Source organism: Heloderma suspectum, chromosome 2 (assembly GCF_057233095.1).
Source record: "Heloderma suspectum isolate Gila_16-S chromosome 2, 16-S_ref, whole genome shotgun sequence".
In the NCBI taxonomy this organism is placed as follows: domain Eukaryota; kingdom Metazoa; phylum Chordata; class Lepidosauria; order Squamata; family Helodermatidae; genus Heloderma; species Heloderma suspectum.
In genome coordinates, this window is record NC_139459.1 from 251,789,596 (window position 1) to 251,810,649 (window position 21,054).

General features: G+C 39.8%; 1 protein-coding gene across 2 annotated transcripts in view; it reads right to left on the reverse strand.

The window, feature by feature from the left end:
• Positions 1 to 318: 318 nt before the first annotated feature.
• Positions 319 to 21,054, reverse strand: part of RBM27 (RNA binding motif protein 27) — a 46,086-nt gene continuing 25,350 nt past the window's right edge. For both annotated transcript variants that reach the window (XM_084838747.1, XM_084838746.1), the window contains 13 exons: positions 17,040 to 17,189; positions 14,438 to 14,585; positions 11,642 to 11,792; positions 9,888 to 10,151; positions 9,610 to 9,750; positions 7,448 to 7,570; positions 6,553 to 6,627; positions 6,285 to 6,449; positions 5,636 to 5,740; positions 5,341 to 5,532; positions 2,789 to 2,875; positions 2,296 to 2,406; positions 319 to 1,815 (listed from right to left, as the gene is read on the reverse strand). In XM_084838747.1, the coding sequence (XP_084694873.1) occupies positions 1,729 to 1,815; positions 2,296 to 2,406; positions 2,789 to 2,875; positions 5,341 to 5,532; positions 5,636 to 5,740; positions 6,285 to 6,449; positions 6,553 to 6,627; positions 7,448 to 7,570; positions 9,610 to 9,750; positions 9,888 to 10,151; positions 11,642 to 11,792; positions 14,438 to 14,585; positions 17,040 to 17,189 (1,799 nt within the window). In that variant the 3' untranslated portion in view covers positions 319 to 1,728. The remainder of the gene's footprint in view (positions 1,816 to 2,295; positions 2,407 to 2,788; positions 2,876 to 5,340; positions 5,533 to 5,635; positions 5,741 to 6,284; positions 6,450 to 6,552; positions 6,628 to 7,447; positions 7,571 to 9,609; positions 9,751 to 9,887; positions 10,152 to 11,641; positions 11,793 to 14,437; positions 14,586 to 17,039; positions 17,190 to 21,054) is intronic.

Sequence of the window (21,054 nt, forward strand, 5' to 3'; positions counted from 1 at the left end):
TTCACCGAGACGCAACATTAGTAGGAATGTAGCAATAATCTAGAATACAAAGGCTTTCATGTAAAGGGCAAAAAAAGTTGATAAATTATACTCCTCCCCAAGTGGAATTTAAGTTTATGCTCATTTGGATTTTACATACCATAATCCACACAACAGTACCCTAAATGAGGAGGAACAGAAAGAGTGCTTGACTTCGTGTAGCAAGTTAAGCTGAGACCTAATTTAGTATTTCAGATACTTGCAATGAATCAAGTACCAGTTGTAGTAATACATCTGAATTCTGGGAGAAGACTTTTAGAAAGTGAATTATTTCTATTTGCTTGCAGTAGTGTTTTAGTACCATAGGAGTCAATGCAGTAATGTTTGCTCTGTTTCTTCGATATTAACATTCAGAATGCAGTCAGGTAGCATACCTCCTTATATAACATGTTGCTACTGTCTATGGGGTACAGTACAGAGGCACTAAGAGTGAAGGAAAAGACCTACAGCACAGTGCGCTTAGGCTTAACAGCAGCAAGAGACATGTGAGTTATTAAGATCTATTGCTCCAGTAAGTCAAAATGTATTAAATGCAGTTTCTATCAAAATTTACACCAGGTACTATCTGGTGCTTTAAAAAAATCAGGGAAGGGGGAGAAGATAAAATCAAACTGCATGAAGACAAAAGATATCCAAGTCCATGTCTCTTCAACTTTTCATTTTATGAAAGTTACTTTGCACCGAGTGAAGCACGTATCATTCCAAATGCTGGTTTAGTATTTATTACTTTAAAATTGGATTATTTTAGACTTGGGACTTTGTAGGCTGAAGAGAGAGTAAGTTGCTTGGAATACTGTATAGGCTTGGCCTAAAGTAAAAATAAAAAGAGCTGATTTAGCCACAGAGAATGAGTTCTAATGGTTGGGCACTTAGAAAAGGACGAACACACATTCACCAGTACTGGCTGTTCATCAAGCACCGCTGCTGCATTTATTTTAACAGGGTTTGTGCAGGAGGGCCACATATATTCCACTGAAATAAATGCATAATTCACAGCAACAGCTGTTGGCCAACTGCACCCAAAAAGTAATCAGGTTTGAGGACTGAGAAGAATCAAAATATTATGACAGGACAGGCTGTCATCAATGCTGGCAAGGACTAATTTGAATATATGAGTTGAGCAGTTTTGTACTATAATTCTGCCAGATCTCAGATAGTGGAATACAGGAAAACTGGCCTCTTCCACAAGCATACTATGTGCAATTCTTGACAGATTTTAAACTTAAAAGTTAAACTTATTTAAGCTACTTAACTTATTTGCCACCTAATGAACAGACTTTTAAATTAGCAAGTTCCAGGCAATGTTGACATATAAATGAATTTCACCTATAGCTCTCATCTCAGACTCCACATTACTAAATAAAGCCTGTAAAGTAATTGATAGCTTAATCAAACAATCCATATTTTAAAAACAGAACTGAGACAAGTTGGGCTTGAAAGATTGATACGTATCATCTTTAGAGGATCACAACCATCTTTACAACTCTGTATACGCTTTGGGCCTTTGGCTGATCATGGCTACTTATTTGCTAAGTTTCTATATCAAAGTCACACTTGCTCTCTTGTGTATATGAAAACAAAAACAAAACAAAAAACAAAAACAGATTTTTGGCTCATTGACTTCCTTTAAATAATTTTTAAAAGTTTTAGTTCAAACAATTCTAAAACTATATGATTCCACTTCAAGTTTCATCTTCTCCAGGAGCGAGATTCATCTTCATCTTCATCATCATCATCATCATCTTCAGGCAAAAATAAGTCTGAAGTTTCTGTCTCCTGAATAATGACAAAATATAACATGCTTATTGAAAAACTATATCACCAGAAAAGGTGACGGCCAAAGTAAGAGATTGGTTTGAGTCAGTGATTCTAGTGCACTTTTACTGGCCACAATTGTTCTTGGATGACCTTCAAATAGGCTGTACACCCTAAGGTCAAATCATGCAGAGAACACACAGCAAAAATGGAGTTTAGGTGGTGAAGTTTGGGTGATTTTAAATGCTGTGAAGTGATTGTAAACACCTGTAAATTACTTGATCCATACTGTAAAGTTATTTTAGTTATAATCCTACCAAATTACAGATTAGAAGGATTTAGTCACAAAACAGAGAATACAGGTAAGATACAGGTTCTTTTAAAGATGTTAAGTATCTAAGGATGCCTTTAAAATTGCTTTCATCAAAACATTTTGCATTCAAATAAAAATGGCATAAAAGCGGTTTTGAAGAATGAGCTCCTCAAACATTGTTCCAATACCTCTTCCTTGGGTTCTTCTTCCTCAGTTTCTGTGGACACAGAGGGTACCTTGGGTTTATGCCATGATATCTGAAGTCGTCGGTCTTTGAACTTTAATCCTTGGTTGGCAGCCTAAAGTAGGATATTTGATAAAAAGACAGCAATTCATGTTATATGCTGAGATAATAAGGGGCTATATGCCATCTGTTGCTATGTCAGGGTGATCCCTATTGAATCTATCAGCACTTACCAGAAGTCTTTCCACTATAATAATCATCACTGCTTATTTTCTCTACTCCAAGCCCTTTTCTGATAATTTTAGCTGAAGGTTATTCATTGGCTGAATTATAAACTAATGATCAATTTGGAAACAGCAATAGGATTCAAATATTCAAAGCCTAGAAAATCTTTTGATTTGAAGCCAAAAGGAAAATTGCTTATATTATCTGTTACTTTCAGTGAAGTAGAGCAATGTTAGCTTAAAAATGTAAACAATGTGCACCACCTTACTTACATTCTCAGCTTCAGAGCGCGATTTAAATGTCAGGACAACACTTAAAGGAGAATCCTCCTCTTGAAGGCCTTCGATATCTCCAAATTTCTGTAAGAAATATGGTATAAATAAGGTCCATGCATGCTCTTCAAGTGCTGCATATCAATATATCAGGGATGTTGAACCTCAGGCCCATGAAATTCAGCTCATCTAGTGTCCCAATGTGATCCTCTGGGGTTTTTCCCCATCCCACCACCTTTTGTTCTGACAGCTTGGTGATTTCCTGACTTTTGTAGTGTTTTTCCCCCATTCTAAAAAGTTGAAATACCTTTTAGAAGGTTTAGTTACTGGCAATAAGAGCTTTAATCTAAAATATCCTGGTATTTTTGATACGTTGACCCTACCCATTTTACTTTTGGCCCCCTACCCTTCTGCCTTGGCCCCACCCACCACTGGAATGTGGCCCCCTAGATCCTCTCCAAAATTGAATCAGACTGAAAAAGGTTCAATGCCCCAGCAATACACCATAATGTATTGAGAGCCAATGTGGTGTAATGGTTAGAGTGTCGAAGTAAGACTAGGAAGACCCAAATTCCTGCTCAGCCATGAAGCTCCTGTGGGGCCTTGAGCCAGTCGCATTCTCTCTTAGCCTAAGTGTAAGGATAACATAAATGATGTGCCGAGCGGGGGAGGGCAGGAGGGAGAGAGAATCATGTACGCTGCACTGAGTGTTTTGGAGGAAGGGTGGGAAGAATAAAAACCTAAAATAAGCTGGAAAAGTGACATAATAGGCTATTTCTGAAGAAGTGAGTATTTTGTCATTTGGGTTCTAAGTTTTTTTTCCCATATTGCTATTGAAGAACATATATTCAAAATATTTTACTGGTGATATTCTATCCCTGTTAAGATAAAAAAAAGGTACGCCCTTCACAAAATTAGATGTTGAAGGTGTTATGTGCAGACATCTGCTTTCATACATATTTGGTAGAGCTATTATAGAATTAAAATGTTTTAGAAAGCAGTTGAGATATTTGTGACATTCTAGAAATTAACTTTTTGCTATCTGCAAAAGTGGTATTACAACTAAACATTAGAGGTCAAGTGGAGAAAATAATATCTTAACAGTTTGAATGTTTATAGGAAAGAAATGGTTTTTATAATATTCCTTCTTTAAAAGAATGGCTCCATAAAGTACAGCATACAATGATTATGAGAAAGCTAACAGTTGTAATTGTAGTTCAGAAAAAATGAATGACAAGTCTAATTTTATTAGTAATTTGGCATCTTGTGGCTTCACGAGGAGAACCATTGTGCCATAGCAACCAGAATCTCAGGAAGCTTTTGTGGTCTTCCTGTTTGACAACCATGCCCTCAGACTCCAACCCACCAGTTATGGCAATTATTTTTCCAATTAGATAAAACTGCTTATAAAGGGAAGGCAATATTTGAAGTAAGTGTGGAAATCCTACATCAGATAAGAATGAATGATTCCTGACAATTTTTAAAGAAGGCTTACATACTGACTCAAAAGAAGGTAATAGTCTTCTTTTGGAATTTCATTAGCCACCCAAATGGGCAGGAAGGCATAGGTAATTGCCATAATGATGGGTTTCCATAATTACACACAGATTGTTGACACAGATTTGACTATGCTTGAAAAAAAATGACCTAGTTTAGGTTACCATGCAGCCTAATCTGATGTGTGTTTTCTTGCAAGTTAAGTCCCACTCTGTTCAGTTTAGCAAATTCCCAAGCAAGCATGCCCAAAATTCCAACCAAAGTTACAAATTATCTAATCTGTAGGTTCTCTGTAACTTATGTTTGGTAGCCTGGCCTACTGCATTTAACGTATATGCTGAGGTTAAGAGCATTGGCTGGATTACTCCTTTATGATTTTTTAAAAAAAAGTTCCTGAAGTTGAGTTCTGTTTCCTTAATGAAAACTTATTTATGTTCATGCTCTTGACACTACAAAGGAGCAGCTCAAATCGAGTTTTATTTAAATGACAGAGAGTAAAGTGGGGGTTTGTCAGTCGACCTGCTAATTGTTTGTAGATCCCCAGAAACCCCTACCTGCCTGTCTGTAAAGAAAGGGCTCATATGGCAGCAGCTGTTTGGCATTAATCTCTAGCATGAAAACTGGTTTCACTTGGGAGTGTAAAGTCAGGTCACCCCAGAGTGTCTTCAAGTTCATGAATACGCAAGGTCATCCAGAGCAGCTTTGAACCCATGACAGTTCCAACGAACTGTCCAACTGATCCTTATCCAGACAGTTCCAACTGCATGGATAAGCAGTTTCCCATAGATCAGGGGATCTTAGAAGGATGACTAAGTGGAAGGTACAGCCAGATATTGCTTGGGGCAGTTCATTTCCTTTGCAAATAAACCAAATGCAGAGAATGCAACTTCATTTCAGTTAGGAAGCAGACTAGATTTACCATGAAACCAACCAATACTGCACTCAAAATGAAGGAAGTTCACTTTTAGGGCTGCCATGCTTTCATATTATTCTAGAGTACAGAATAGAAACTGAAGAGATTTTAATCAAGTTTTAGTTATAAAGTGCTGACTTACCGAAAAGTGCTGCAGCAATTCATCTTTCTCCTCTTCCACAAAGCCCCCAATTGTTAGTGCTTTGGGACGGTGGTCCACTACCATGTGATTCACTATACCTCTCCCTCTCCCTCCACGACCTCGTCCTCTCCCTCTACTTTGAGCAGACATCACTTTTCCACGACCAACAGGCAGGATACCCAAACGGGCAGCCTATAGGAAAAAAGGAATACATTTCACCTTACATGGCCTTTGTGCTGTACAGTATATACTAAAAATATTACCATCAGGATGGTAAATAAGTTTGCAAACTCACCTCCACCTGTAACTGGGTGAGCTTTTTCCTTAATTCTGTTGTATCTTCCCCTGAAGACAGCCTTTTATGGAAGTCCAGTTCCGCATCGAGAAGTTCCTTTTGTGCCTTTGAAGTATTGCAGGCACAAGAAAATAAAATAATGCAAATTAGTTAGCGTTTTATTCTATTTCTCTCTATACTAAAAAGTATTGAGATGCTTCCTCTTGGGTTTCAATTCCCCACCATTCCAGGGTTCAGAGTCCTTTCTGGAAGAAGAATTTGTAAGTTGTTTTGTGAGGTTTCTTTGGAAAGTGTGGGGTATTAAATGTAAGAAATGAATATTTTAAGGTAGTGGAAAACTGTGACAAAACACTTTCATAGTATTGATACTAGGGGTGGGCAACAATGATTCAGTTTGCATGTGACCATTGAAGGTGACTTAGGTAAACTGAAGGCTCTCATTAGAAGACTCCCACTTTTAGTTATATATGTATGCCTATATACATATAGACAAATGCAAATGATAGCAACAAAGCAGCATTAAACAATCTTCGTATTTAACAGATAATGATTTTTCAACAGGCTGACAATGGCCTTTAATGCTTATGAATAATGGCTCCAGAATTAATAAATGAGAACACATTAAAACAGCTGAGCAAAGAAGGCCTACCTCTGTTTTGGACTTTAGTTTTGATGTTGCAGAAGCAGCAGATGAAGTTTTTAATTCGTCTTTCAACTGAGAGATTTTTACTGTTAATTCTTTCAGGGTCTTCATGAGCTCTGCCCTTTCCTCTGGTTTCATAGCTTTATTCTTTTCCAATTTTGATATTAACATCTATGAGAGTTGAAACAAAGATACCATACAGATTGGAAAAATTCACCCAAATACCCCAAACCCCCCTCCACGCTAAAATTAAACATTAAAAATCCAATTATACCTTTTGACATTCTATTTGTTTCTCTAGCATTTCTTGCTTTTTCTTCCTCATATCTTGTTGTAGTTTCATTGCCTCCTAATGAAGAAACAAATGCTTTTAGCCTAATTGCTATGGCTCAAAAACAGATTTAAATCAGCATTTTAGGTGATATCATAACAGTACAATTTTAATCATGATTTCACCAACTGTAGCATAATAGTTTACTGGAGAACATAATTATCTTCCACCACTAATGTGGTGAGGCTGGTAGCAGAAGGGTCTGATCCTGAATGTATTCATGCCTCCTAGAAAGCTGCTCCCACCCTGTCCTATGCATGCTGTCAAATATCTTTAAAATGCCTTTGGTAATAATCCAAACTAGATTACAGTCAGCTCAACATGCCCAGTGGAACTTTTATTAACTCTTACTTCACCCGAACAGCAGCCCTTCTCTGCTGAATCACATGGTGTTTTTAAATGGCTGAAAGATTGAACCCCCGTTTTACAATGTGGAATTAGGCGAGTAGAAACAAGGAAGCCTTGCTGGGCATGCACAAATCCTTCCACAGGAAGCAAATGCTGGATAACAGCTGTAAAGCTTACAGGGTTTGCTTAAGAGTCAGCTGCACTGGCCTCAATATTTACTTTATCCTCCAACATGAGATTAAATAGCATTTTTATCAGTCCCATCATTCTTGGGCCAGAATCCTCCCAACATTAGACCCAAGCATGTAAGAAATAGAACTCACACGAACCATTAAAGAAAAGAACGTGCCGTCTGCTGGATTTAGGCTATTTGATGGCTGTGCAAACAAGAATCCAGCCATATTTCAATAAATGGTACAATAAATGGTACATATTCAATTTTAAAAGCTCATGGCTATTAAATACAGCACAATAATATGCATACAGTTACCTGTTTCTTTTTAAGAACTTCTTGGACGTCATGAGATTTATTTGCTGTACCAGGTTTTATGGATGTCTTCAAATTGGGGGAACTATAAACCATCTTCGTATGGCTAGTAGAAGTGGGAAACATCTGAAACGAGCAATACCATTCATGACTAAACATTGGTTGTGCCATGAAGCTTTGCACAAGAACCTACTTATACAGCTAAGAAACAATCCTTTTAAAGATGAAACGAAACTATGGCTTGGTCAGATATCATGGTAAGCCAGGGTTCTGCAAGAACCTTGCTTTATTCTGCTTGAGCAGCACATTGGTGCACACTACCCTATCACTCTCTTGCTTGGCTCCTCCTCCAAGTGGGAGCAGCTAAACAAACTGAAGATCTTCCATTCATGGTTTACTTATTGTAATGTGCAAACTGGGAACTCCAGATTATGGGCTGAATCCAACTGAGTGCTTAAATTCCCCCAATCCTGATCGTTTTCCGGCTTGTCGATTCGTTTTTGCAAGCAACAGGTCTTGCCACTTTCATTGTGTAAGCGGGACCACCATTTACGCAAGGGAGATTTAGCACTTCCTACAGGAAGTCCCCAAATAAGCAAAAATTGTATGCAGTGATTGTATTAAAGGGAAGACACACAGGCACAAGCAGGTTCACAATACATTCTGGGTAAATAATATAAAAAAGTAATGGGAAAGCTGACCTGGATGATATCCGAAGAGAGAATGCCGAGTTAAGGCTTAGCACTGAAGATGAAAAGGGTTATTGTGAGGAATGAGGAGGCACGGAATTTTATTATACCATGCCAGCTCCTTTCTCAAAATTTACTTTTGATGCTTATTAATAAGCAAAGTTTTTGTGTTAGGTATAGACATCATTTTTATAGGTTCAATTAGTGAATTCTGAGAAAGGAGTTGCTTTCTAGAAGATAATTTAAAATTAATTTTAGCTAGCTTGAAAGATGTACGTTTAAACCTTTTTACATGTTTTAACTTGTACGAACTTCTTAAAAGTCAAGACTGGGACAGTAGATTTTGGCTATGAGTTAGTTTCTACACAAAGCCGGATAAATATGGTCTGATTTTGGAATGAGGTGGCTTCTTTGCCATCTAGAAGCCAGGCTTGTGTATCTGTCAGCTGGATCAGCCCTATATTGAGCTGCAGTGAACTATTTGGTGCTTAGATGAAAGCGCTCCTTTTAGACTATTAAGACGTGAAGTCTTCAACAAGAAATATTTAGGAAATACTATTCCTGTTATACTTTTAAGATCTTAGATTCTTTAGCAATGCTTTCCTTTATAACAATATTTTTAAATATTAATAAGCTGTATTTTGATTATGCTTGGAGAGCTTATATGTTTTTAATAAAAGTGAGAAGTGAATCCAAAGATTTTTTTTCTTTACTAATGATTGTTAGTTAGGGATGTTGGAGAAATCTGTTTGGGGGGTGGAGTTCAATGGGCTTTCCTAGGCTCGGCCCCCCGGACTTCATTTCTGTTCTCACGGTGGGGCTCAACTCGATGTGAAGTGAGTCGGGCCAGTTCATGGATTTTCCGGGAATTTCGCACATTTGGGGGTGGGGGAGGTTCTGCAATTTGTGTAAATTTCTGACAATTTGTGCAAATTACAGCCACATTGGCACAAATTATGGCCCCACTTGTGCAAGTTACAGCTGTAATGCGTGCAAGTTATGGAACCTCCCGCACCCCCCAAAACACAAAAAGGTTCCCAGAGTTTGGGGAAAAGTCTGTAGCTCGGCTCACAGATGCAAACTGAGTCCTACACAGTGCAGAACTTGGTCAAGCCAAAAAACAACTGGACTTCTCAGCAATGGACATCCCTGTTGTTGGTACAAAACCAAAGATTGAACAAAGCTGAAGCAGTTTTTGGTGTACTATTCGTCTGAAATATAGTAATCAACTATAGATGGTTAACTGGCAGCTAAAGGCTTCTTAAATACTGGAACAATAAACTGATAATACTCAGAAAATACCAAAATTTGTAATAGTACCTCCATTTTACAGATGTTATGAATTGTTACAACCTCCTGGAAATTAATGACCGAACCAGGTAAACAACAACACACTAACCATATACAAAACGTTTTAAGATTTAGGATTCATAGATGCTACCTAACGTGCATTGTTACATGCTCACATACGCCTACCTGGGCATCCTCTGCAGAAGCATTGGACTGGTTAAGCAATAAATGCTGAGAGTCTGGCTGATTTCCACCAGTTGCTCCAAGACGATGTTTAACTAAGGACTTGTTAAGGACATAGGCACCTGATGTCAGAGGTTTAGTCACCTGCACGGATACATATTAAACAAAAAAAGTGAATATATGTTAAAATATTTTCTATTTTGAAGCACCACAGACACAAAATATTCTCTGAAAGGATTAGGAAAAAGCAAATCACTAAGGCTTGTACAACGGTACTACACCTTTGGCATACTGCTGTGCACTGTTACAACTGGAGCCTGTGCCAGCATTTGTTGCTGCAGGTGAAGCTGGTGATGAAGAGGAGGGTGTGTCTGCTGCTGCTGCTGGGATGGCTGCAATGGTTGTTGCTCGCTGTTTTCCCGGTGCCACAGTACTCGTATAAACCGATTGTTCAACACTGCCTCTGTACTAGAAATCGCTTTTCTGGCTTCATCATTTGTTAAGTATTGAATTAGAGCTGCTTCTGGATCATTCCTGAAAGCAACCTAAGGAAATAAATATTTAGAATATTTGAGTCTGCAGTATGGAAAATAGAGGGGAAAAATAAAACAAATGCTGAAAATAGAAATCAACATTAAAGTAAATAAAAGGAAGGTTTTAACTATTGGGGCTTAGACGTTATTTATTATAGGAATTTATATCCAGCTCTTCAAGTAAGTACCCAGGGTGGCTTACAATATAAAAGAAAGAACACAATAAAAAGCTTTTAAAAACATAAACGCACTACAGATTAAAAGCAGCAGGATCAAAAACCTAAGAGCAGTAGCACAGGAATCTCACAGAGATAAAACAGTTTATATTAAAAGTTTTGGGGAGATAAAAACGTCTTCACCTGGCCCTGAAAATACATCAACAGAGGCACCAGAACAGCATCTCCAGGGAGAGTATTCCATACATAGAGTGGCACAACTGAGAAGGCCCAGACTCTGGTAACTACCCACCACACCCGAGATGGGCAAACCCAAAGTGTCTTTGGAGACTTCAGTGTATGAACAGACACACATGGAGACAGGAAATCCTTCAGGTACCCTGGTCCAAAGCTACAAAGGGCTTTGAAAGTCAAAACCAGAACTTAATTTAAAAAAAAGTAATCATTTAAAAAAATTGTATCAACACAAACACAGCCATAACAACAAAAGGCCAAAGTAGAACAAGAAGGCTGGTAGAGGGAGGGGAGGACCAGCATTCATAAGTTTGGCTCTGACTGGGGAAAAACAGCACTTTGAACTGGGCCTGCAGACCTCAGCTTTCCTTCAGCATAATACATTGGAATGTCCATGTCTCACTTCTAAATTATAAGTCTTGGAACATCAGAAATTCTAATTCTCATCAGGATATATGAAGTGGAAGTTCTGCAAGGTTTTTTTTTTCCTTCAGTGTTTACATGAAAAAACTGAAGCTTACAAATAGCTGAATTGATGCTATCTACATATAGCATTTCGGATTCCCGATTTTCCCCAAGGCATACTATTACAGTATTATGAACTTATGAATGAGCAACCTCAAAACACAAATTTGACTGCTATAATGAGCTAGCTCCCTAATATATCCAAAGTGCTATGGGATCAACTCACTCCATGTGATTTTTGGATAAATAGAGTGTTTCTTCAAGCAAGAATCCAGAGCTAGGTTTAATAATGTAGCCTGAGACAAAGAAGCACATGTACACTGGTCCCAGTATATTCCAATTCAGCCCATCTTAATATTTAAAAAAATCAGAGAATTAGAAAGGATTTTGGAAGTCATTTAGTCTACCCCCTGCTCAACATAGGATCAAACACAGCATCCCTGTGATGGCGATCCAGACTGTTTAAATACCTCCTACCACCTCCCAAGGCAATCTGTTCCACTATGAAACGGCCGGTACTTTTAGGAAGTTTCTCCTAATTTTTGGTCTAATTCTGTTTCCCTGCAATTTCTATACATTTATTCCAGTTTGGCCCCCTGGAGCCACACTGTAGCATAACTACATTACCTGAATGTTGACAATTGTTCCAAATTTGCTGAAATGTTCATTAAGTTGAGTAATATTGTTTAGTTCTGGTGGTATTTTACGAACTTCCAATTTGGTGTTTGTATACTGGTTCTTCTTCAGGAATCCTGGCTTATTCTGGTTATTAGCTTGTCTGAGGAAAACAAACCAACACAAGGCTTGTATCTTAACATAAAAAAGATGAAATATAAACGAAAAGTAGAAGGGTGATATCCATCTCCCACTCTCCTTTGCTATCATCAAGTAATTAATTTCCTTTTTAGCTATCGTGGCTAATTGCCACAGATAGATATTCTTTATAAAATCACCTTATCCAGTTTACTTCCATCCATGTATCACAATGTTATTAACACTGGATCTGTTACAAATAGCTGGGATTACAGGGTGAGATACAGACTGAGACTCAAAACCTAAATGCAGTTTCTAGAACACCCTTTATTTAGATAAAATGCAGTTAGTTTCAATCCGTTCACACTTTCCACATTCACTCAAATAATTACCAGTGTTGGAGTAACAGAACCTGGTGGCCAGCCAAGCCATAGACTCAGAAGCAGGAGGTGTTCTAGCTGCTACTCTGGTGTTCATGTCTCTCTCAGAGTTCTGCTGTTTTTGGTATATCTTAAATTCTCTTTTTCCTAAGCCTTTGCATGTTGCGGAAAAGCACATCTTTTGACTATGTGTCCTGGCTGTACACTAATCGGGCTCATCTTACCTCTTCTGGAAATTTTTTCCACCCGATGCTAAAGGACATCACCTTACCCACAGATGCCTTGACCACCATTTCACTTACTGGCAATCGTACAACCTTTACCTCAAGGCTTACTTTGGAAGTCTTTTTCCTCTTCCAGACTCCACTGGAAGTCTGTTCATATTTCACAGTCAGCTTTGCAACGCCACATTCAGCTTTGCAACTTCACATTCAAACACACACGTTTTCCAATTCTTCAGCCTTTTCCTTTTTGATAATTCTGCATGTTTCTCTTGGTAACTTTTCTCTATTTAACGCATTCACCCCAAAAGGGGGCCATTATATGATTTTCCATTACAGATCCTATAAACTGACTGTGCTGTATGAAACAGGGATGTGCTTTTGATTCAGCTGATCTGGAAAGATTCAGGAGATGTCCTTCTGAAGCTTGGTCAGTGATTTGGAGGTAGACATAGATCCACACAGTGTGTCTCTCCAAAAATTGCTACATTTATCTCCAAGCTCTCCATATAAGGAAAATGCTATGTCTGCCTCAGGCAAATCAAATTGTTTTCTGAACCAGAGCCTGAACCGAATCTTGTGGTTGTTGCACACTCCTATTATGTCAGCCATACTTACTTTTGTTCAACCTGAACTGCCAATCAATTTCATTGTATATTTTCATGTTCTAAGGGTGAAGTTGAATAATTTCTCTATTCATTCTCACCACAGCATGTGTACTTTTGAATTGGACAAAGCCTTTTCTATTGAGGCGCCCAGGTTGCGAAATTCATTTCGTATAATGGTTCAGTTGGTTCCCTCTTTTAAGAGAGGTGCTAAGAACTTTTTATTTTGCCAAGTTTTTAGTGTAGGTCAAAGTTTTGTCTCCTTTGTCTTTATGCTGAATTGTTTTATACAGCTCTTACACAAAGTGTAAGCCACTTTAAGTTTATTTCATAAAGAAATTGGGGTATAAATGCCTGAATATTTACATATGGCACTATGTCACCTTTTAGTTACCTTATCTTTAAGAAGTCTCAGTTATTTAAGCCTTCCTTCATAATGGAAAATGTTCCATCCTGTGGACATTTTAGTTTCCTTTGTCTGCAGACTTGCACATCTTATTCTCAACGTGGATGCACTACAAATTTATCTAGTAGTATTGCTATTTATAATAGCAATGGTGTTTTGTGTAATCCCATTCCTAATGATGTTCAACACTACCTGTCTTTTCAGCTTAATAGGTTTAATATTCTTCACCAAGAATTTAGGGGGGGACGTGGGCTATGGAAGGGAAGTTTTTCCTAGTGTTCAAGACCATTGGCTGAATGATATGCCAACCATTACTGAAGTATTTCAACGAGAATCTATATTATGCCCCAGCCATTGCACTAAATATGGAGCCAGTTCATTGCTACGGAGAACTATACCTGGATGTGAATAAAAACTAAAATCCTTGACCAGACAGATTCACTAGGTAGTCCTGGACAAACCACCATCTCTTAAAGCCTCACCACAGTTGTTGCAAGTTCTCATGTCTTGTAGTGAACATTATTACATCTGAAGAGGAAATGGGTCTAAGCCACTAAAGAGGATTTCTAACCACATGAATATACAGGGCAAGGAGCAGTGATTGATGACTGATCACTGTTACATAGGTTTGCAGACACGTGTTTAAGCTTTAAACATTGTGGTGTTTACTGCACAGGCATGATGGACATGCTGTAAACACACTGAGTGGTCCTTAGTCTAACCTACCTCAGGGTTGCTTTGATAACCGTGTGAGATAAGGATATACAGTAACCTGTCCAGATCCTGGGGACACAGTGAAAATTAAACCTCAACTAAATTAGCAATATCATGACATGAATGACAAACAGCTTGCCACTGAAAGTGGGATATAGCATATACGAATCCACAAAATGTAAAATTCCAAGCCTTTTCCATATATTCTCTGTAACATTATTAAAGCACCAGAGAAATTATTCAATATTTTTCATAAAGATTCCTGAAAGTCAGATCAAATGATTTTCAAGCTGAGTGGAGTTGATTTTAGTTTGCCAACTTTTAACAACACATAAATCTCTTACTTTGCAATCCAGGGTTTCTTTGGAGATGGCCCTTCTACAATGTTTGAAATTCGCTTCCTGTTGTCTGGCTCAAGCACCACTCTGGATACATTACTGCTGTTACTTGGGATGCCAATTGGAGGCTCAGTCTGGATGATAATATTAGCAGCTAGAAAGAAAGCAAAGGCTTGTATACTGGACTGGAACAATATCTTTATAAAGTGACAACGTATGAACAATTAACAAACCCTTTTAAAAAAGAGGTCTTATAGTTATATTGGCTGCCTATGCATTAACTCTACTAAGAAACACACAAATGGAGTTGAAATAGTTAGGGAGGTAATGCAAATTCAGTGGCCCAGTTCACATGCAATGGTAACCCAGGCTTTTTTAAAACCCTGAGTTACTGTGAGAGCCAGCATGCTAGTTCACATAGCTCGTTCACTCCCACTTGACTCATCCTGCCAGCAGGAGCAGTTAAACAAACCAAAACAAACCAGAGATGTTCCAGCCCTGGCTTTGTTATTGTTACATTCTCTCTGGCAAGCTAGAGTTGCAGGCTTGGACGTAGTGCTAAATAAGCCAGAGACACAGCATTCCTGGCTTGTTTAGGTGCTCCTGCTGGCAGGAGGAACCAAGTGGGAGTTGCATGAAATAGCACACTGGCTCACTCATGGTAATCCAGGATTCAGAAACAGCCTGAGTTGCCACTGCGTGCAAACTGGGCCAATATTTCTGGTAGGCCTACAACAGAAAATACTAAAAAATAAATTGGGCAAAATTGGGTATCGTCAGGCTGGGCTTTGTTCCTTGCACAAAGCACTTATTTCAGGACTGCTGTTTAAGTGAAAGCCATATCATAACTAAGAATTCTGATTACTTGAGCCATTGTACAGAGCTAATGACACACTAGCTGTGTCTGCAAATGAGGGCCACATACTCACTGGAACCTTGCCAAGAGTGCTCAATTAGTTATACTAGCAGTCTCCTGGTCCAGCTGTTTGGTCTTCAGGCTAAGTAGTTTCAAGAACCCCCAGAGGAGCTTGAAGGATGGGTAGATAGTTAGATACCACAGCCAGCATTCACAGTCCAGATATCTTGATGACAAGAAATACAGGACGCCTTATATCCTCGACTTCAACAGCGACATCCCCATAAACCACTTCACTTGACACATGATTAAGGCTAGTACAACTAAGAAATCATGCATCGAATATATTGGACCTTAACACAAGTATCCATGTATCCAGACCATTGCTGGAGATGCAGGGTTTCGAAGGCTTAGTTTACACACAGACATGGTTCACACGTAACAGCAGCAAATCATCGGTTAATTAACCCATGATTTGCTGTGGCACATGCTGGCCATTTCCCTGACCATTTTGAATATTCTATATCATGTCCCAACTCAGACACTACAGATCAATCGTGGATTAAACAACCCACAGGCAACCTATAATCTGTAGTTAGGTTAACTGTGGGTTGTTTAACCTATGATTAACCTATAGCATTGGGGTTCAAGCACCACATAGCAATCCCCGATTGGCCCAATCAGGAGTTGAATATTAAAAAAGGCTGTGGAATGTGCCCAGCATGCACTGTGGCAAATCCACGCACTGTGGTTAATTAACCCACGATTTACTGCTGTTACATGTGAACAGCCCGATACAGTTATAGCACTTTCAAGAGAGATCAACCTATTATAGGCACCAACTGCATTTTAAATCTGGAATAACTCATACTAGAAAATATGGATCCTATCCCATAGCGAACAAGCAGCACTGGTATTTGATCTAGACCAGTCTTCCTCAACCTGATGCCCTCCAGAGGTTTTGGACTTCAACTCCCATCAGCCTCAGCCAGTATAAGCAATGGTCAGAAATGCTGGGAGCTGTAGGCCAAAAAAAATTTGAAGGGGAGCAGGTTTGGGAAGGGTGAACTAGACTAAGTGTGGGCAGAAATCTGGCTACGGATCTTTCCACTAAAGGAAGATGAAATGGAGAGGTGGTTTTTGCCAATTCCTCTTCCCACTGCAGCCCCCCTGAAAAGCCATTTCAGAGAGTTAAGGGGATCCCCCAGAACAGCATAGGAGATGGTGCTGGGGGAAGGGGGAATCAGAGAAAACCATTTCCCCGCTTCTTCCTCCAAAGGAAATCTCCACTGAATCTTGGCCCCTTCTGTTTGTAGAAGAGCACGTCTAGATCCAACCCATTAGTTCTAGAGCCTGGAAATGCAATTTTCTTGCCAGATATTCTTCAAATTAAAAAAAAGGGGAGGGGGAGGAAGCAGCATACACAGAATACCAGGACAAGGAAAGCATCTTCATTAACATTGACAGGGTTCACACAACACGATAAGCTATGGTAGGTTGTGAGCCATATTTGTTTCAGAGTGGCTTGTTGTGTTGTCCAAACCTAGCACACAAGCCACTCTGGGTGGGTTTGTACAACATGATAAGCCACTCCGAAACAAACATGGCTCACAACCCACTGTGGCTTATTGTGTTGTGCGAACCCAGCCTTTGGGTCCATTATCCAAGAATGCCCAAGCCTGTAATGCTGCCTTCCAAAACAAATATTCAGCCAACCCCCTCAAAATTTGGACTTGGGAAACAAAATCTCACCTCTTGGATTTGTATCCATCTCACCAGATGTTAGACCAATAAGATTTGGACGCTGCATTGGTGTCCTTGAAAAGAACTGGCGATACTGAGATCTTCCAGTATTGGTAATACTAGGAGCTTCTGGATTATAGCCATCTGGTTCATATGTATCTGTTGTAAGAGAATAAAAGAAAAAAAAATACAGAATGGATTTCTGATTTTAAACATTCCTTATGTAACCAATACTATGCATTTAGGTTAGGATTTTTAATTAATTAATTATATTTATACCCCATCTTTCCATTACAAATAGTGCAACAATACAAAATCATAATTAAGACATAAAAGCAAATCAGTTAAACACAAATCAATAAAAAAGAAACAAAGAGCGCCCACCAGTTAAAATATATTTCAGCAAACTGTTTAAAAGCTCAAAACCTGGCAAGATATGCTTAAACTGTAATGCATATTATTTCAGTAATGTTGTATGTCCTCCTCCAGCCATGACTGCATCATCATACATTTCATATAGAACAAGAGCGCACAACTTTTTTGGCCCCTATGATACTGGCTCAGGGGTCAGGAACCACAGGTACGCGCATATACAGTCAGGGCCAGAAATATTGGAACAAGGGTAACTGTTTTGGCAGTTGGCCTCTGTACACCACCACACTGAAGTTGAAAGGAAACACACCTAGATGGGAGCGAAGTCAGGACTTTCAGCTGTAATTCAAGGGGTTTGACAAAAGTGGGGCACTAACCATTCAGGAAGGACAGCCAGTGGCATACACACACGCCCACCGTTGGTGGCTCATAAGTAACGGAACAAACCAACATCATTTCAAATTTAAGGATCGCCTTTAATACCTGGATGAAAATCCTTTGCAGTCAATGACTGCCTGAAGTCTGGAACCCATGGACATGACCAATTGCTGAGTTTCCTCCCTCGAGATGCTTTGCCAGGCCTTCCATCTGCAATATGAAGCGGCGTCCTGTCAGTTTGGCAGCATTCGGCTGAATTTGAGCAGAAAGTATAGCCCTATACACTTCAGAATTCATCCTGCTGCTTTGATCAGCAGTCAGGTCATCAATAAACACCAGTGACCCTGCTCCATTGGCGTCATACATGCCCATGCCATAACACTGCCTCCACCATGTTTGACAGATGATGTGGTCTGCTTTGGCTCATGAGCTGTTCCTTTCCTTTTCCATACTTTTCTCTTCCCATCATTCTGGTACAAGTTAATCTTGGTTTCATCAGTCCAAAGAATCTTATTCCAGAACTGGGCAGGCTTTTTTAGGTATTTGCTGGCAAAGGCTAATCTGGCCTGTCTGTTCTTGAGCGTTACCAGTGGTTTGCACCTTGTTGTGAAGCCTCTGTATTTACATTCATAAAGCCGTCTCTTGACTGTAGATGTTGACAATGACATGCCTACCTCCGCAAGAGCTTACTTGACCTGGCTAGATGTTGTGAAAGGGTTCCTCTTCACCATGAGCAGAATTCTGCGGTCATCCACTTTAGTTGTCTTCCATGGTCCTCCAGGCCTTTTGCTGTTGCTGAGCTTGCCAGTTAATTCCTTCTTTTTCAGGATGTTCCAAACTGTTGTGTTGGCCACTCCCACTGTTTTTGCTATCTCTCTGATGGGTTTATTTTGTTTCCTCAGCCTAATGATGGCCTCCTTCACTTGCATGGACACCTCTTTGACCTCATATTGGGAGTTCCAGTGAACAGCTACCATATGCCAATGTAACACTCAGAACCACCTCCAGGCCTTTTCTCTGCTTGATTGGTCATGGGGTACCCAGGAAACAGGCCACACCTGGCCATGCAGCTGCTTGTCAGCCATTCGTTCCATTACTTATGAGCCACCAACGATGGGTGTGTGTGTATGCCACTGTCTGTCCTTCCTGAATGGTTAGTGCCCCACTTTTGTCAAACCCCTTGAATTACAGCTGAAACTCCTGACTTTGCTCTCACCTGGGTGTGTTTCCTTTCGACTTCAATGTGGTGCTGTACAGAGGCCAACAGCCAAAACAGTTATCCTTGTTCCGATATTTCTGGCCCTGACTGTATGCACATGTATACATCCCTCACCCCTCAGCGATCCTGATACAGATTGCTCTTCTCTTGCTAGTAACAGCAGCAGCAGCAAAAGCAGCAGGGAAAGAGTGATCTGTATGAAAATCTCTGGGTGGGGATGGGGAGCATACAGGTGCTGAGGATTTGATGACGGTGGTGGGATTAGGGCACCCATGTGGAGTAAAGGCATTGGGGGGTTGTGCAACCCTGATGTAGAACACTGAGGTTCAGATAAACCGTCACTACAGGAAGTCATCAACCTGGAAACAGACTAGCCTACCAATAGCTCTACCTGACAATATCCCTAGAACACAGTGGCAACTCATGGCTAATCTGACTGGTGTGCGCGTGCGCGTGTGTGTGTGTGTAGGTCAGGTCAGCAGAGGTGGAGCCAAGGGGTCACAGGAGGTGGAACAGTCTTTGAATCCCCACCAGCCAGCAACCCATACCACAGAAAGGAAGAACTGAGGCACATGAACTTTAAGATTGTACATGCAAAAGAGGGGGTAGGGAAATCACATCCACACAAAAGCACTCCTTTGGACCCATTCTCTTGTTCCAGAAACAGCTCCCATTCCGCAGAGAATCATGAGTGAATTGGGGGAGGGGGGGTGTCACACAACCACTCAAAATCACAATGCTGCCGCTGGTAACGATGATATCCTCAGAGCCACACAGCCAGGGCTAGCTCAAGGCCCCAGGGTAACCACCTGTAGTGAGCCCTCTACTCTGACCCCAATACTGAACTTGCATACAGCATGCATACACAAGCACACACAGTCAACAATGTACAATAATAATGCAAAAACATTTTTCACTACATATTTTAGTGGAAATCATTGTCCATGCTTTCCTGGAAGCAAAAGACTTCTCTCTTCCATGGTAGAAAACTCAAATACAAACACAAGCTTCCCATTTTACAGCATACAGACACAGAAAACAAACACACACTGATGTGCTCTCTCATACACACACACTCAAGAAAGAGACATAGACTGACTCACTGCCTCATTCAGATGCAACAGCCAAACAGGGCATACACATACACAGCCGGTGCTGGCCCAAGACCTGAGGAGGACCAGCAAATGCCCCCCATTTCTCATGGGATGCTCTGGGGCAGTCACTACCTCTCAGCCTAACCTACCCCACAGGATTGTTGTGAGGATAAAAACGGGGAGGAAAGGCATAACATAAATGTAATAAAATGAAGTAAATAATTTCATACTAGAAAAACATAATTGTCTATCGCTATATTCATAATAGCTTCCCTAGCATTTAAAATGGTAATCTGTGCATTGAATTGCTGTGTGCACATATTTACATGTATGTAAAATAGAGATGAGAAGCATCCTGTATTCCACTCAGATATTTATCTTATACAGGCCCTGGAGAAGGAACCTGAAGACTGACACCAACTCTCGTAATTCATATTAAACATCAAAAATTTGTAAAACATCCTCTTGCTTTTCATATGTCTCTATTTTCTGCATTAACATCAACTCAAAGAAACGTTATTAGTAGCAAAAACAATGAAAAGCCTTGTGGCACCTTAAAGTCTAACAAATATATTCTGGCATGGGCTACTATGGGGATTTTCAGGTTTTTATATGGAGATATGGTGTGTGTGTGTGTGTGTGTGTGTGTGTGTGTGTCTTATAAACAGTGAGGTCAGAAGGAAATTTAATTAAGGAAATAAAGTTAAGTATCCTTCCTTTCACTGAATACTTCAGTTCTATCCCCCGCTTCCCTAAAAACAAAAACAATCCGACTGGAGTACAGGATGCTTCTCATCTCATCACTAGCCGACTAGGTAACACCTCTGGATTACACTACAGTGATGTCATACACTACTCTCCCTCCCAACAAAATGGGTATAACAACTACAGACTACTTGCAATGCTGAGGTAACCCATAGTCAGACACAGCAACAAGTTCTCAGAACATTCAAAATTAATA